Below are 17,434 nucleotides of genomic sequence, written 5' to 3'. Positions count from 1 at the left end.
GTTTTAGTGTTTTAAAGATTCACTATTCATTGTTTAACTTACATGACAGTTGAAAATTTTAGTTAAAACATTACATGTACAGTTAAAAATGTTTTTTGAGAAAGATTGTATTTTTTAATATAATATGAAGTAATACATGCAAACTTACAGCATCTCGTCAAAGACTTTGACCCTCTCGCAACCTTCCGGTGGCTCTCGTTTGAACATGTAGCTGTTGTTGGGTTTGGGAGACGTGGCAAACTTCGGCAGCGGGGAGCCGCACGTACCCTCTATAAATAAAATTAAAAACACAATACAATACAATACAATTCCATACATTTATATACAATGCAATACAGTGTTGCCCCACTATATCATACAGTAGATTTGAAAGCGATGACTTTTAAATGGATTCTGACAGTTTCCTCCAACTGCGATATGATGCGTCCAGTTTACAATAAGATTCATCCACATTGCGATATGCTAAAACTTGCTCCAATTACAATATGCAAATAACGATACAATACAATTGATTCATCCAAGATACAATACGATTCCACCAAATTTACGATAATGATACAATTTGCTTCAATTACAATATGAAAGGATTCACTCCAATTATGATACGTCCAAATTACGATATGATAAGTTTCACTCGAATTACAATGCAATAATAAACAATTCACTAATTTTGATGTTAGGGTTTTGCCTGTTTTTTGTTTTTTTTAATTACATGGTCTCTCTATAACACGGATTTGCGGAGTGGTCTGGAATGAATCTCCCCTACGATAGGGAGTACAATCGAGTCGAGCAGAGCCTTTCTCCTACCTTTCTCCACATCATCCGCAGAGGACGAGGGGCTTCCGTCTGGGGAGTGCAGGTGTTGGGGACTTAGGGGGCTGCGCCGTCGGGGTGACGGACTGGACTCTCCGCTGGAGGGGGCCTGGGTGTCCGTGTCCCGCGTCTCCCCGAATTTGCTGTAGCGATGCAGTGGGAAAGGAGCCCGACGGCCGTCTGCCGCGTCCGTGGCCTGTTGCACAGCCAAAAGGCAAACACTCCAATAAATGGTTTGTGTGTGCGTGTTACACATCTATTTAAATCCACACAGGCGGGGCCAGGGATTGAACCCGGGTCTTCAGAACTGTGAGGCTGACGCCCTAACCAGTCGTCCACCATGCCGCCTCTTTTTTACTTTTTAGTCTTAACTCTTTTAAGAAATAAGTCCTATTTTTTCCCTGAAAAAAAAAACCGCAACAACAATCTTACCATATTAAAGCTGTATTTTTCGAGTAATAATTATGAATTCAAGACAAAAGTAACAATTTTACAATAGTTACTTATTTTTCAAAAATACATTTTCAGCAGATAACACTTAAGTGTACAGGTCAATAAATTAGAATAGTGTCAAAAGTTTAAATTATTTCGGTAGTTCAATTCAAAAAGTGAACCTCATTTTATAGTGATGCACTACAGAGTGAAATATTCCACGATTTATTTTTTTAATATATATGTATAATTCTTGATGATTATAACTTACAGCACATGAAACCCCCAAATTCACCATCTAATGAAACTAGAATATTACATAACAAACGATAAAGAAACAATGAAAATGATTTTTAATGTAGAAATTTGGCTGGGATTTGCCGTCTGAAAAAACTATTTTCCCAAGTGCTTCATGAATCTTTATAATGTATGAGTACCAAAATAAATGCACTTTTCTACCACAATGTAATTTATTGAGATTACTTGTAGTGTGTATAAAAAAAGAGGAGTATATAATAATGCTAATAATGTTACCTGTATGCCGTGCTCCCAGTCATTTCTGATGAAGACGTTTTCCAGCTCGTGGTTGATGGCCTCCACGCTGCTGGGTACTCTGCAGATCAGCGACTTGGTGGACAGAGAACAAGAAGATCCCTTATGCTGAAAGGGAAAAAAAAAAAAAAAAAAAAAAAAAACTTCTGAGAATGGAGCACAACCACAAAAGTGTGGGATCAGACTACGACCGTACCGTAACGTAACCTCCAGGGATAGCCCTTGCTCCCACAGCGCAGAGAGAATGCACGCCTGTAAATATTGTTGTATGATCTGTTTTTATGTGTTGCAGCTCCGTGTGGGATAAAGTAGCAGTTGTTTAAAGATAACTGTATAATTAAAGTAACATCTATGCTCATTCCAGTTAGCCCCCACAATGGCATATCGCATTAAATGTTAGCATTAAGCTAGCAAGCTTAGAAAAATTCCACTGAACATTGTTTTTTTTTGCGAGTGGATGTAACTAACCTGTGAGGGACAGGCGGTGGGAGCATGTTGGGCGTGTGGCGTCCCCGACGAGACGTCTCGTTCTTTGCTCTGCCGACTTCCTTGTTTGCTGCGCTGGAGCCTCAGCTTGGCAATTTGCTGGAGGAAGAACATGATGGCATAGATTCAGTCGCATGGCATGGTTAACAAGGCAAAATAATCAAGTTGTGACAAAACACATCGAGTCATATGTCAAATTAAAGGTAATGATGTAGGCTTTCCTGAGCTGTTACGATGTTATCAATAATGACCTAATATGATGACATAAAGGCCCAAAAAAACACATTTATCCCCTCTCCTCCACTTAGTAAACTCACAAATCAGCAGGAAATCACTTATTTCCTCCGTTTGTTAATTGTCATTGTTAAGTTCTAAGGTTAATTAGTCAAGTTTACAACAATGTCAAACAAAAACAATTGATGCTTTGGACTATTTTTCACGCGTAACATGATCAAAAATGTATTTGCAGCAAACCACACTGAGTCAGAGCCAAAAGCTTTCCAGATCTGTTACTATGTCATCAATACTCCCTACTATGATGGCAATTATGTGAACTTTCCAACTTTGCTAGCTATTATGTCAGTATGACCACATGTGATGAGGCAATGACCCCAAAAATTGTTTTTGTGTATAAAGGTCACTAAACTCCACCGCTTGCCAAATCAAGATGCACTGTTTGAACCCGTAACGAGTCAGTAACAACACAGGGCATGATGCACTCAGTCCACCATTGACATCTGATGATGAACTGAGTTAACTGAGCAGGGTGAGGCGGGGGGTCTTCTGTATCAGTCGAAAACAGGATGCCCTTTATGGGCCTGAGAGACGGACTTGTGCCATGCAGACAAAAGGTGTGGTCTTCACCGCTTGCCACCACAAAGACGCCTCTCTTTGCACACTCCCACATATGCCGTGGCACACTTTGAATGCGGCACACATTCAAGGATCAGTCAAAATGGAGGCAGTGGTGCAGTTGTGGAAGGGAGAGATGTTAAATTTAGAACTGGACGCCTAATTGCGGATAGTGGTCGGATTGGAAAAGGAAAAGTCATGTTAAGGCTGACCGCGAGGAAGCAGGCACGTGAGGAAAACCAACACAAAAATGACAAAAACACGTGTCGCAGCAGCTGCCAGCTTCATTGTGAGACCGTGAGCGCGAACGAGAGTGTGAGAGGAGCTGAGAGTGGAAGGGTGAAAGTGAGTGAGTGAAAAAGTGTAAGAATGTAAGAGCCCGAGAGAGTGAGTTTATGAGTGAGTGAGAGGTGTGTGTGTGTGCGTCGCTACCTCCTTGAGGTGGTCTGCGCTTCCCCACGAGGCTGACCTCTGGTGAGGACTTCCTTGGTCAACCCCCTCGTCCATCCACAGACCTGGAGTCTGACAGAAAAATACATCATCATTAGCCATGCAGTCATTTTAAAAAATATATATTTTACAATGTTTGTAGACAATAAGATACTTCCACGTGGCAGAAAAGTGATTTACTTTTACGCTTTATTTCTTTACATTCTTTATTTGTGTAGTCATGGCATTTCAATTCATTTTAAGAGGTGCCATATTTTACCAAACCAACGTTTTCTAGTATTTGGGATGTAATATTGGCTCGATTGTGCATCAGTAAACTTGTGAAATATGAATTTAAATCATCCGCGCGCTCCTGAGTTCCAGGCATTTTTCTGCCAAGAGGTCTGCAATAAGGTCACTGGGATTTCTCAAGCTTATCTAGTCACTAGCGAAGATCTCCGCCTACCTCTCCGCTCCCGAGCCGGCGTTGTCAACGTGACAAACACGCGTGCTCTCACAAGTGGGTCTTCTCCATGGAGGCAGGCGGTCTTAGCCAAATATGGACGAAGTGGATACAAAACTGGGTCAAACCAAAGTGGTTGTCAGATGGACCTTTTCTGGACACTCGCATGACAAAACCAAGGTGTTTTTCAAAATGAAATTGACACTTTTATACTAAGTCCATGTAAGAGAGTCACTCTATGGAAGTCTAAATAGCCAAAATATAGGACTTTTAACGGGGGAAAATGTATTTGAAATGTGCGTATATGGTCAAATAATGAAATAAACCCCTAAAAGTCAAGTTAGCACTGTACCAAACAAGTCAGCGGGAACGTCTGTGCTGCGATATCAAGTACAACAGCGTAACGATTGTATGCTCGCCATAAAATGATCAGGCGGTCAAATGCGGCCATGCTAGTCGCCGACATTTCATACGGGCATAAATAGTGTGATGTTTGACACGTTTGTCTGGCGGGCATAATAAGGGGCAAGTATGCTGCTGCTTTTTGCATATATTTTCATAATTCCTCCATTTCCTTGTATGCTACTGGAAACACTGATGCCATTCAAACTGTCTTGTCGCTAGAAGGATCACCAATTTGGGCCAGACCAAACTGACCCAAAACAGTGTCTTCTTTTGAAAACAAAAATTTGAAAAAGTAAATTAAAAACACTAAAAGCCACATTATTGATCCTCAATCAGGAGGATCCATTTTTGTTGTGATTTTCCCCATTGAAATTAATTGAAATGCCTTTGATCCTGAGAATAAAGAAACTGGTTTTATAAAGTGTTAATTACAGTACGTTGGGATGAGCCGAAAGTCACAACTAATGTGCCTTTTAAGGGCGTGGCTTAGTGAGTGATGTCATGAACCTCCTTGGTTCCTTTGTGTGCGAGTGTTTGGTCTTCACATTCAAAAACAAAATTGAATTTGAAGAGTCAAAACATAAAAATGAATGATTTTTTTACTAATGGCAATAAATGTTGGTAAAAAAAAAAGCAGCAAAAAAAAAAAAAAAAAAAGTTTAAAAATGGCGAACAATCCGAAAGGATCGTAAAACACAATGAACCTGAGGGTTTAACACCTGAACACTGTTTTAAATTGTGAACAAAATGCATGTCTCTTTTAAATTGTTTTCACAAAAGAAAAAAGGCCATCAAAATAAGTTCAGTCGTATTTCCCCCAAAATTGAACCCGCCACATAACAAAACTCCACCGTTACTTTACATTGTTGGAATACAGTGGTGCCTTGAGATACGAGTGACCCGACTTCCGGGTTTTGAGATATGAGCTGTCGTTCGTGTGATTTCTTTTCGCTTCGGCTTGCGAGGAAAAAGCTTGAAATATGAGCACTGTATGGTAGCAGCGATCTCAACTCACTTCCCAACAATCAGCAGTCGTAAAAAAGCAGTCATAAACAATTTGTGGTCAGTAGTGATCAAGTAAAAATTTAGCTTAATGCTTGCAAACAATGCAAAACGCCATAGACCAGCTACCAGATGCTATCCATTAGCTGGTCTATGGCCATGGTGTGTTAAACTTTTAGGCAACGATTATTTGAACAAAAAGTGAAGCAACACATATTGACAGATAATATAAGAATACTTACAGGCATCCATTCTTTATCCTCTGGGAAGAACGACTAATATTACTGCTGCTTACTGAGATGTAGCTTGCGACCATCTCCATGTACAGTATATATATGTCTGTATTACAGTGGCCACAGAGCTGCCCAAGGCACATACACCAGAAGGAGCAACACAATGCTCGATGAATTGAAACAAAATAAGTGGCAAAAAATGTTAATTCTTTAAATTTTACTTTAGTTACATCATTACATTTTTATGAAATTACAGTAATAACACCAGTGCTTGGCGTCTCTGTGGTGTGCTCCTCTAGCCTGGAGAAGCAAGTGTGAACCCAGATAGCGAACCTACATGCAGATAAAAGGTTTCCGGCGACCTATCCCACCCAAAAAGCAGCACGCAGGTGACATCCTCAAGAATCCAAAGCAGGAAATCAGCACCGCCACCGCTTCCGTGGAATTTGGATTGTTTAGATTGCATGCCGGGACACGCATACCGCTAAGGTTTGTTGGTGGTGGAGGCGGACTCCTTTGCTTATGTCTGAAAGTCAACGAGCGTATCTACCATATGATGCGGGTCAATAACAAGGTCCACTTGGTTTGTGTGCGTGAGGTCTCATTTTAAATCAGGAATAAGTGTACACATTCAACATAAACAATAAGACCAGAAGTGTTTCTCAAAGTGCGCTCCCCAGTACTAACTTCATATGTTCACGTCTGGCATGCATATGTCACTTTTTTGTTGGCCGGGGGTGGGTGGGAATAAAAAATTAAAATAAAAAGCATCCAGTTTTATAGTAGGTGTGAATATGATGTGAACATTCTTGAAGAGTGAATGTGGTTTATTTTAGAAGTTAACCCTTGTATCCATGTGTGAACGTTTCATATCAGGTGTGAATTTTTTTATTAAAAAAAAAAAAAAAAAAAAAAAGGTGTCAGTGTGGTTTGAGCATGTCTTATATCAGGTATAAATGAGTTTTATATAAAGGTGTTGTGATCACCAGCACCAACTTCTGGCCTAGCATGCATTTTACACTGTAATGGGAACGCTATAGAACATTTAGCATTAGCTGACAATATCTTGTGAATGTCTTTTTTTAACCAGGTGTAAAAAAAAAAAAAATTTTTTTAATTATGTTGAGTGTCAAGTGCTTTGTACCAGGTTTTTAATATTAAGTGCCAATATTTTTTATACCAGGTGTGAAAGAGCTTTTAAATATTAAGTGCAAACATGTTTTATACCAGGTATGAATGTGTATAACCAGGTGTGAACATGTTGTATATTATTGTGTGTGACTGGCTGGCTCTAGGTACGTGGAATGTCACCTCTCTGGCAGGGAAGGAGCCCGAGCTGGTGTGTGAGGTCGAGAAGTTCCGACTAGATATAGTCGGGCTCGCCTCCACACACAGCTTGGGCTCTGGTACCAGTCCTCTCGAGAGGGGTTGGACTCTCTTCCACTCTGGAGTTGCCCACGGTGAGAGGCGCTGAGCAGGTGTGGGTATACTTATTGCCCCCCGCCGACTCGGCGCCTGTATGTTGGGGTAGCCTCCCTCCAGCCTTTGGGTGGGGTGATGGGTCCTGACTGTTGTTTGTGCCTATGCACCAAACAGCAGTTCAGAATACCCACCCTTTTTGGAGTCCTTGAAAGGGGTGCTGGAGAGTTCTCCCGCTGGGGACTCCATCGTTCTGCTGGGGGACTTCAATCCTCATGTAGGCAATGACAGGGAGACCTGGAAGGGCGTGATTGGGAGGAACGGCCTCCCCGATCAGAACCCGAGCGGTGTTCTGTTATTGGATTTCTGTGCTCATCACGGATTGTCCATAACAAACACCATGTTCAAGCATAAGGGTGTCCACACGTGCACTTGGCACCAGGACACCCTAGGTCGCAGTTCGATGATCGACCTTGTGGTCGTGTCATCGGACTTGCGGCCGCACGTCTTGGACACTCGGGTAAAGAGAGGGGCAGAGCTGTCAACTGATCACCACCTGGATGATGAGATGGCTCCGATGGTGGGGGAATATGCCGGTCCGACCTGGCAGGCCCAAACGTATTGTGAAGCTCTGCTGGGAACGTCTGGCAGAATCCCGTCAGAAGGAATTTCAACTCCCACCTCCGACAGAACTTTGGTCATGTTCCGGGGGAGGCGGGGAAAATTGAGTCCGAGTGGACCATGTTCAGTTGCTGAGGCGGCCGATCGGAGCTGTGGCTGTAAGGTGGTCGTTGCCTGTCATGACGGCAATCCCTGAACCCATTGGTGGACACCAACGGTGAGGGATGCCGTCAAGCTGAAGAAGGAGTCCTATCGGGCCTTTTTGGCCTGTGGGATTCCTGAGGCAGCTGATGGGTACCGGCTGGCCAAGCGGAATGCAGCTTTGGTGGCCGCTGAGGCAAAAACTCGGGCATGGGAGGAGTTCGGTGAGGGCATGGAAAAAGACTTCCGGACGGCTTCAAGGAAATTCTGGTCCACCATCCGGCCGTCTCAGGTGGGGAAAGCAGTGCACCACCAACACTGTGTATAGTGGGGATGGGGCGCTGCTGACCTCGACTCGGGACGTTGTGAGTCGGTGGGGAGAATACTTCGAAGACCTCCTCAACTCCACCGACACGCCTTCCAATGAGGAAGCAGAGTCTGGGTTCTCTGAGGCGGGCTCTCTTATCTCTGGGGTTGAGGTCACCAAGGTGGTTAAAAAGCTCCTTGGTGGCAAGGCCCCGGGGGTGGAGGAGATTCGCCCAGAGCTCCTAAAGGCTCTGGATGTTTTGGGGCTGTCCTGGTTGACACGCCTCTGCAACATCGCGTGGACATCGGGGACAGTGCCTCTGGATTGGCAGACTGGGGTCGTGGTCCCCCTTTTTAAGAAGGGGAACTGGAGGGTGTGTTCCAACTACAAGGGGATCACACTCCTCAGCCTCCCTGGGAAGGTCTATTCAGGAGTGCTGGAGAGGAGGGTCCGTCGGGAAGTCGAATCTCAGAGTCAGGAGGAGCAGTGTGGTTTTCATCGTAGCCGTGGAAAAGTGGACCAGCTCTACACCCTCGGCAGTGTCCTCGAGGGTGCATGGGAATTCGCCCAACCAGTCTACATGTGTTTTGTGGACTTTGAGAAGGCGTTCGACCGTGTCCCTCGGGGAGTCCTGTGCAGGAGGCTTCGGGAGTATGTGGTACCGAACCCCGATACGGGCTGTTCGGTCGGCAGTAAGTCAGACTCGTTGAGGGTTGGACTGCGCCAAGGCTGCCCTTCATCACTGATTCTCTTCATAACTTTTATGGACAGAATTTCTAGGCGCAGCAGAGGCATAGAGGGGGTCCGGTTTGGTGGCCTCAGTATTGCATCTCTGCTTTTTGCAGATGATGTGGTTCTGTTCGCTTCATCAAGCCGTAAGCCAATTCTCACTGGAGCGCTTCGCAGCAGAGTGTGAAGCTGCTGGGATGAGAATCAGCACCTCCAAATCTGAGACCATGGTCCTCAGTCGGAAAAGGGTGGCGTGCCCTCTCCGGGTCGGGGATGAGATCCTGCCCCAAGTGGAGGAGTTCAAGTATCTTGGGGTCTTGTGCACGAGTGAGGGAAGAATGGAACGGGAGATCGACAGGCGGATCGGTGGAGCGGATGCAGTGATGCAGACTTTGTATCGGTCCGTTGTGGTAAAGAAGGAGCTAAGCCGAAAGGCGAAGCTCTCGATTTACCGCTCGAGCTACGTTCCTACCCTCACCTATGGTCACGAGCTGTGGGTCGTGACCGAAAGAACAAGAGCCCGGATACAAGGGGCCAAAATGAGTTTCCTCCGCAGGGTGTCCGGGGTCTCCCTTAGAGATAGGGTGAGAAGCTCGGTCATCCGGGAGGATCTCAGAGTAGAGCCGCTGCTCCTCCACATCAAGAGGAGTCAGATGAGGTGGCTGGGACATCTGATTCACATGCCTCCCGGACGCCTCCCTGGTGAGGTGTTCCGGGCACGTCCCACCGGGAGGAGACCCCGGGGACGACCCAGGACACGCTGGAGAGACTACATCTCTCGGCTGGCCTGGGAACGCCTCTGGGTCCCCTCGGAAGAGCTGGAGGAAGTGGCTGGGGAGAGGGAAGTCTGGGCGTCCCTGCTAAAGCTACTGCCCCTGCGACCCGACCTCGGATAAGCGGTGGAAAATGGATGCATGGATGGTGTGTGACTGTGTTTTATTCCAGGTGTGATCATGTTTTATAATCAGGTGCGAGCACATTTCATTCCAGGTGTGAACATGTCGTATATCAGAGGCGAACGTGTTTTATATCAAGTGCTAACTTGTTTTATATCAGGTTCAAACATGTTTCATTCCAGGTGCGAATGTGTTTTTATATCAGATTCGAACATGTTTCACTCCAGGTTCAAATGTGCGTTCATATCAGGTGCGAACGTGTTTTATATCATGTCCAAACATGTATAACCAGGTGTAAATGTTCCATTCCAGGAGATGACGTGTCTTATATCAAGTGTGAACATGGTTTATATCATAGCAAACGTGTGTAACCAGGTGGAAATGTGTTCCATTCCAGGAGTGAACATGTTTTACATCAGGTGTGAATGTGTTCCATTCCAGATGTGAATGTGTATAGCAGGTGTAAACATACAGTGTACTTTATAGCACGTGTGAATGTGTTCCATATTAGGTATGAATGTGGTGTGAACGTGTTTTATATGAGAACAAGTTTTTATACCAGGTGGGAACGAGTTTTAATATTAGGTGTGAACTTTGTGTAAATGTATTTTTCTAGGTGTTGGACATGAATGTGTTTTAGTCCAGGTATTTAATATTAAGTGTAAATGTGTTTCATACCAGATGTTTTATATTAGTTGTGTGTTTTATAGCAGAGATTTTCCTTTTGTTTCAAGTAGGCAGGTTGACCAGGTCCAAATGTCTTTGTGCCTGGTGGTGCCTTCATATTTGAGGAATGTGCTGGGAGCTTGTGCTGAGATCCCACTTGTATCTCTTAAACCTGTGAGTTCCTAAACAAGGCAGAACAGCAGAGCAAAGATTCACAGTGATATGGCTTTGCTATTAGAGTGCAATGTATCAATCGGACGGGCTCTTTGATGAGTCTGCCTTTGTGCGGTGGTTCCCTAATGTTCATAAAGACGCAGTGCGTTGGGCCCCGTCGACATTAGCATGTCTATGGGCCCTCTGTTCCACAAAGGGAAGGCGTTCCACAGGGCCACGAGGGCCAGGTGGTGAGCAGCGGGATTTGTCTTTACCCTAAGGGACAGGTGCAAACCACCAGCATAGCTCTAGGGGGGGGGGGCCGCGGTCCTTTTGTGCGCTGTTAGCAGGAAGTGGTCTTTGCCCAGTCGTTAAGAGGAAGTTTATACACTTATTTGCTCAAGGATTGTCGAGTGGATTGCTCTCTCTTCACTGAGAGTTCACATTTCAGCAGCAAATGTGTGGACTGGCGCTTCACTCAGTGATCACATTGTTTTGATAATCGCCTGTCATTACACAATAACGTACACTTACACGGCAGTAAAAACTGGAATGGGGCTTTTTTTTTTTTTTTTTTTTTTAAAGTTCACACGACAAATACTGTATGCCAGGCCAAAAGTGGGCCAGCTGTTTCAGTCAAGGCATTAAATCAATCCGCAAAACATGTTTTATGACGCACCTTCATTTTCTAACGTTTATATATAAAACTATGTACATCTTGCTCACGCTTGATAGAAAACCCAATGTCTTTATGTCCCCAAAGTGTTCTGTAAATTGACTGTCTGTTGTACTGGAGTGGCTCCAACTACCGGAGACAAATTCCTTGTGTGTTTTGGACATACTTGGCAAATAAAGATGATTCTGATTCACGCCACCATTTACAGAATTGAAACATGCTCACACATGGCATAGGAAAAAAGTACATTAAAGTAACAGAGTATAATATGTGTTGACACTTGGTATGAAATCCGTTCACGCCTGATATCTAAACAGTTTCCCACCTAATAACACATTCACACATGACACAGCTACACAACACAAAAAAGTTCACATCTGATAAAAATCAAGTTTGCAAAACAGAAAACACTTTTCTACCAGTTTTGTACATCCATGTACATCCTTTTCCCATCTGGTGTAAAACATACTCACATTTGGCATAACATGTTCACGTCTATTTAAAAACATCTGGTACAAAACACCCTCACAAAAGTTATAAACCACTTTAACACCTGATATAAAACATGTAGACACCTGGTGCACAGAATGTGTAACACTTTCACCCTGGTATAAATTTTAGACTTTACACTGATTTGATCGGGCTGATTGGTATCAGCCATGATTTAGCATTTTATGCTGATCGGCTTTAATGTCATAGTTCGCTGATCCGATCCGCAAAAGACATTAACTCTGCGTCGCCGCGTGCACAGTATATTTGAATCCAAAAGCTAGTTTATTTTTAGCCTTGTCGCGTGTCTTTTGACGTAGTACTGTAAATATCTGACGGCCAAAGAAGTTACTTAAAAAAAATAATAACGTCGGCGGTGCGGGACAGACAACACGTCGGAGACGGGCAACACGTAATGCCCGGATCAGACTACAAGACAAATTTGCTCTTTCATAATTGTACTTTCAGACCACTGCAATAAAATCTTATACCACCGCATCCCGTTTTTTACGATCATTGGGCTTTATATCTTGTCAACTCAAATGCGACCGGATACACTCGTTACCGTGGCGACCACAACAAGAGTGGATCGCGGCCGTGTTTGTAAGAACAAAATGGGGAAAAACGTGTTGGTGGTCACCGGTGCTCAGGACAGGAGAGGACGTTCGTTTAAGGCTTGCTTGAAGTATGTTCGCGTACTTTTAATATGATACGGCTCACAAGCAGGCAATAAAATCTTATGTAGCCTAGCAAGCTAGCGGTAGCACGAACGGTTGTACGTAAACATGCCGTCGTTCTGTCGAATCATGCTCTAAGGTTTCGGTGTGGGTGAAGTCATTTAATTCAAAATAATTTAATTACAGAAAGTTAGAATCCATTATTTCTATCTGGTTTGACTTGACTGATTAGAATACACGAGCTGACTAGAGCAGTGATTTCCAAACTTTATGGAGCCAAGGAACATATTTTATAATTGAAAAATCTCACGGCACACCAACAAACAAAAATGTCACAAAAAGTGGATACATTAATTACTGTATTTACTTCCTGTCATCTAATAGAATCCCATTCATTTGTTCTGTCTGTCACTATGCCACACTGGCATAAATAGGGGAACAAAGATACATTATTTATTGTAAATATAATTTTTTGAGCAATTAAGTACACAAGTATATACAGTAAATGAACAGGTCATTTAAATAGACACATTCCTAGATCTTGTGATTGGATAAGTGATCGATTATAGTATTTTTAAACTCGCTGATCGGTGCCAAAAATCCTGCCTAAATAAAGCCTAATAAATATATGTACCGAAGGTATCTAGTACAAAACGCGTTCGCACCTGGTATGAAACTCATTCACTTGCGAGAACAAAAAGATCACACCAGACCACACCTCATATAAGGCATGTTCACATCAGTTATAAAACGTAGTATCTGGCGTAAAACATGTTCACACCTGATATACAACAACCATCCATCCATTTTCTACCGCTTCTGTGTACCTGAGTGGCCTTGTCTTTCATACAGGAGGGGTAAGGGCCGTGAACATCTCGGGGCCACTGTCCGGTGAGGTACGGCCCTGTGATGGCATCCAAGGAAGAAGTCCGCCGGATGGCACTGGAGCTTCGCATCTGCAACTTGGACCTTTCTGCTAAAAAAAATACACAACGTACAGAGGAGAGACCAAAACTTTACTCATCGATCTCTGACATTTTAAAAACCTTTGAATTGCACGTTTCTAACTATTCATTATCAGGTTGGCCTGTCAACCATCAGAATATATTTTATATAGATTTTTTTTTTTTTTTTTTTTTAGATTGTGCATTGTCATGCTTGAAGATGATTTTGTTAATGAAAGCACAAGTCTTCTTTTGGTACCATGGACGAAAGCGGTCAGTCAGAAAGTCCACATACTTTTCAAGTTTTCATAGGTCATTTTTCACATCTTCAGGGACCCTAAATTATTATTTTCAAAAAACATGTCAAATGCTTCTATTTTTGTTCATCCTAATATATATAAAAAAAATGTATAAAGGACTTTTTACACCACACTTGCTCAGTGTGAAAGCTCTGCATGGCAGAGCACCAGGACGACGACACCACAGTGTGGCCGATGCGAACCATGCCCAATTTTGGAAGTGCCGACATAGGAACCTACAAGGAAGTCAGGAGGCTTTCCCCACTCAGTAGACCGCAACTCAGCAATATGTATTTGTTATTGTCGCAAAAGAAAGCCCTGCCTTTGCTTATTTTAAGGAGGAGGAGATGATGAATCAGCTAAAAGAAATGGAAACATGTGCATCCCATACAAATTTTCCGGCAGGATCTCCGAGTTTATAAACTCCTTTGTGAGCTGTAGTTCCACGGAGAACGCTTTGAGGTTTCCGCCTGAGCAGGGAGCAGTTTAAAAGCCTCCTGCAGAGACGTCTCGAAGTATAATTTTACTATTGTCTCAAAGCTCTGGATAGTGGGACATTGCATTTATTAAGAATTTCTCCATTTCCCCCTTCCTGTTTACAGTACAAGTATGCCAAAATAGCACTCAGGAATGCCTCCGCCAACTCCTATCCCATTGGAGATGCTTTGTGATGTCACCGCTGCACAATAGGAAATTTTTCTATTCAAGCGCGCGTCGCATCACGTCAGCCACCCTCTGCATTTGCTTCACCGCAACACAATATTTTGTGGTCCAGCCTCTTCAGCACATGCACAATGATTGCGCATTGCTAAATGCGGTGTGAAAAGGCTTTACTTCTTTGTATTTTTTTAATTAAATACTTTTCTAATATTTGTGTATTTTTGTCTAATCTTTTGCTATTTTCTAATATGTTTGTATTTTTCATCTAATATGTTGGTATTATTTTAAGATTTTGGAATTATTTTCTAAAATGGTAATAATTGTGTTTTTGTTTTTTTGTTTTTTCCTGCAATCGGCCGACAACCAACTAGAGTGTACCCCGCCTCACACACAAAAAGTCAGCTGGGATAGGAAGCTCCAGCACACCCATGACCAAAGCCGTACAGAGAATGGATGGCTGTGTATTTTTTGCTCATCAGAATCATCTTTATTTGCCAAGTATGTCCAAAAAAACAAGGAATTTGCCTCCGGTAGTTGGAGCCGCTCTAGTACGACAACAGACAGTCAATTGACAGAGAACGCTTTTGAGACATAAAGACTGACAAAAAACAGTCACTGAGCAATAAAGGGGTGCTAGTTATCTGGTAATGCCGGTAATTTTTTATTTTTTTTTGACAACTGTGCGAAAAGATGCAGAGAGAAAGATGCATATTGCTGTATTTTGTCTAATATTTTTTCTATTACTGCTTTGTCTCGCTTATACTTATTACATCTCATGCACATTGCACATAAATAGTGAATGAACATAAAGACATTAGCTGGACAACAAGAAGTGTGTTAAGGTTGTCTGGTTGGAACTATTAGGCCCTTTCAAGAGCTGTATATAATGCCCATTAAAGATGCTACTGCACATTCTGTTCCTGCTCTATACACACACACACACACACACACACACACAAACACACTAAACGTGAGGCACCCCTCTTCTCTGTCTCCTACACACAGTGGCCATTGTTGGTAGAACATACAGGCCCATCCAGCCAAAGGTATGGCCTAAGTAAGCTCACTGGGCTACAGTACAATTCCCCTAACAAAGACGGCGGGCTACATTTCCATCAATATTGATACAGGGCCGGCCAGGCCTCTCGGAGCAGGGGATTGCGGTTATTTTCCACCGTCTCCGCACTTGCCAGACCAGAATAATCTCCCCCGATGAGCTCAGCCAAGACGATCAAAGCGTTCCGATTTTCGAGGATGACGCGTGATTGTTTTCAGGCTGGAGATGTAATAAAAACTTTCCCTTTAGTGGGCATAGTGGGGGAAGAGTGCCTGCATTTCCAGATAGAAGTGAGTGTTATATTAACTGGAGCGAGGGAAAAAAACTGGGGCGAAAGGTGAAAACAAACGTGGTGTCAATCGGTAAAAGCACAGCGAAGAAGTTTTCAGGCAGGCTCACAGGGAAATCCAGACATGTACAATGATGCATTGAGGTACAAGTTTATTTTGTTCCCTAACTTAAAACACTTATATCTGAAATCATCTTTCCAAACTGATATGGCTGTAAATGCCATTAATCCATTCAAGCCTCCCCCAAAAAACATTTTTTTGTAAGAATAATAGCACTATATAATATTGTATTTTATAAAAACATAGTTATGACAATAAAACATAATATAAAAAAATTCCACCGGTTTGCCATATTTTTTTTCTTCAATTCAAAGGACATTGCAATAATAATATTCATTTTTTACAAAGGATAAAAAAAAATATGCTTTTGAGTATTATGTCTGTCTATGTGTGTTGCTCCAATGTTTGTGTTCAAATATCTGTTGCTAAAAGGGATCTAACACTACGACCCTGATGCTATTAGATGGCCCATCTATGGCGCTTCGCATTATTTGTTAGCATTTAGCAAAATGGACTGTCTGTCATAAGGCAATGCACTGTGGTCGTTTTAAATACACATGTATTTCTCTTTCTTTTAAGTTGGACAGCAAAAAAAGTTATGTTTTGGTATTTTTTCCAACATTGCCTATTTTTCATTTAATTGTTTTTAAATATGTTTGTAATATATGTGTCGTAATATTTGAGTATTTCTTTTTTTCTAATATTTTTGTCCCCCTAAATTTAAAGCATTTTTTTTCTTAATACAGTAGTACCCTGACTTAGGGGTAACCCAATTTACAAGTTTTTCGAGGTACAAGATGCCATTCGTATGATTTTTTTTTTTTTGCCGCCTTGCGAGTAAATTCTAGCGCAAGATGGCGGCAGCAAACAATATATTTTTTGTCTAATTTTTATAGAGCCTGTGAAATATTTTTGTGCATTATTGCTTGGGCTTTCGTTCAAGTTTGAGCATGAAGATACAGTAGGTCACTTTTAACACTGTTCCTAAATCTAAACCATGTTCCAACCACGAAGAAACACAAGGGCCAAAATGTTGCCTGTGATCTTGAGAGAAATCTTCAGCATGTGTCCCTCAGCTGGTCAGGAAACAGCCCGCTAACAATGTTAGCATCACTTGTGCGAGTTCCACTCCAACAAAACAAGCAAGCACAGACGAGTCACTGCAAGAAGAAACAAAGGTGTGCCAACGAAGGCGACAAAAACCCTCCGGCCCTTTTAGCGGACAGACCATTTGGGCGCCGCTTTTTACATTCGATCCGACTCTGCAGTTTGAGCCGGGCCACAATGAAACGGGTGCTTTTCAGCACAGCTGGCACTTTGTCGACGCTCTTTGTTGGGTGAGGAAAGTGTGCCGGGAGAGTGATGTCAAGCCGTTAATTTTAGGGCAGAGGGCAGCTGCAGCAAAGTAGACACTGTGGAGTATAACGCTGCAGCATCCAGGGCTACGCTACAGCAAAAGGGTTAAGCTAACAGTAGCATTTGTGTTGTCAGCCACAGGAAACTGCCAAAAACACAAATTGTAGGGGAGCTTGAGGGCAGCTGCAGCAAAGTGGAGACAATGGAGTATAAAACTGCAGAGTCCAGGGCTAAGACATAGCAAAAGTGTAAGCTAACGATAGCATGTATGTTCGTAGTCAGGGGAGAATCTGCAAAAAACACTAATTTTGGAGGAGACTAAGAGCA

The 17,434-nt window shown here is 42.8% G+C and overlaps 1 protein-coding gene across 3 annotated transcripts in view; it reads right to left on the bottom strand.

The window, feature by feature from the left end:
* The window catches only part of LOC133401605 (glucocorticoid-induced transcript 1 protein), a 29,601-nt gene that overhangs the window by 7,960 nt on the left and 4,207 nt on the right, over nucleotides 1-17,434 (bottom strand). For 2 of the 3 annotated variants that reach the window (XM_061674797.1, XM_061674796.1), the window contains exons 3-8: nucleotides 13,269-13,417; nucleotides 3,568-3,657; nucleotides 2,266-2,382; nucleotides 1,780-1,905; nucleotides 808-1,009; nucleotides 149-269 (exon numbers count right to left, since the gene is read on the bottom strand). In XM_061674797.1, the coding sequence (XP_061530781.1) occupies nucleotides 149-269; nucleotides 808-1,009; nucleotides 1,780-1,905; nucleotides 2,266-2,382; nucleotides 3,568-3,657; nucleotides 13,269-13,417 (805 nt within the window). The remainder of the gene's footprint in view (nucleotides 1-148; nucleotides 270-807; nucleotides 1,010-1,779; nucleotides 1,906-2,265; nucleotides 2,383-3,567; nucleotides 3,658-13,268; nucleotides 13,418-17,434) is intronic. The other variant, XM_061674798.1, reaches the window with a different exon arrangement.

Source organism: Phycodurus eques, chromosome 4, assembly GCF_024500275.1.
Source record: "Phycodurus eques isolate BA_2022a chromosome 4, UOR_Pequ_1.1, whole genome shotgun sequence".
Lineage (NCBI taxonomy): Eukaryota > Metazoa > Chordata > Actinopteri > Syngnathiformes > Syngnathidae > Phycodurus > Phycodurus eques.
The sequence above is the reverse complement of the archived record's forward strand: the minus strand, read 5'-3'. Positions and strand labels throughout refer to the sequence as shown.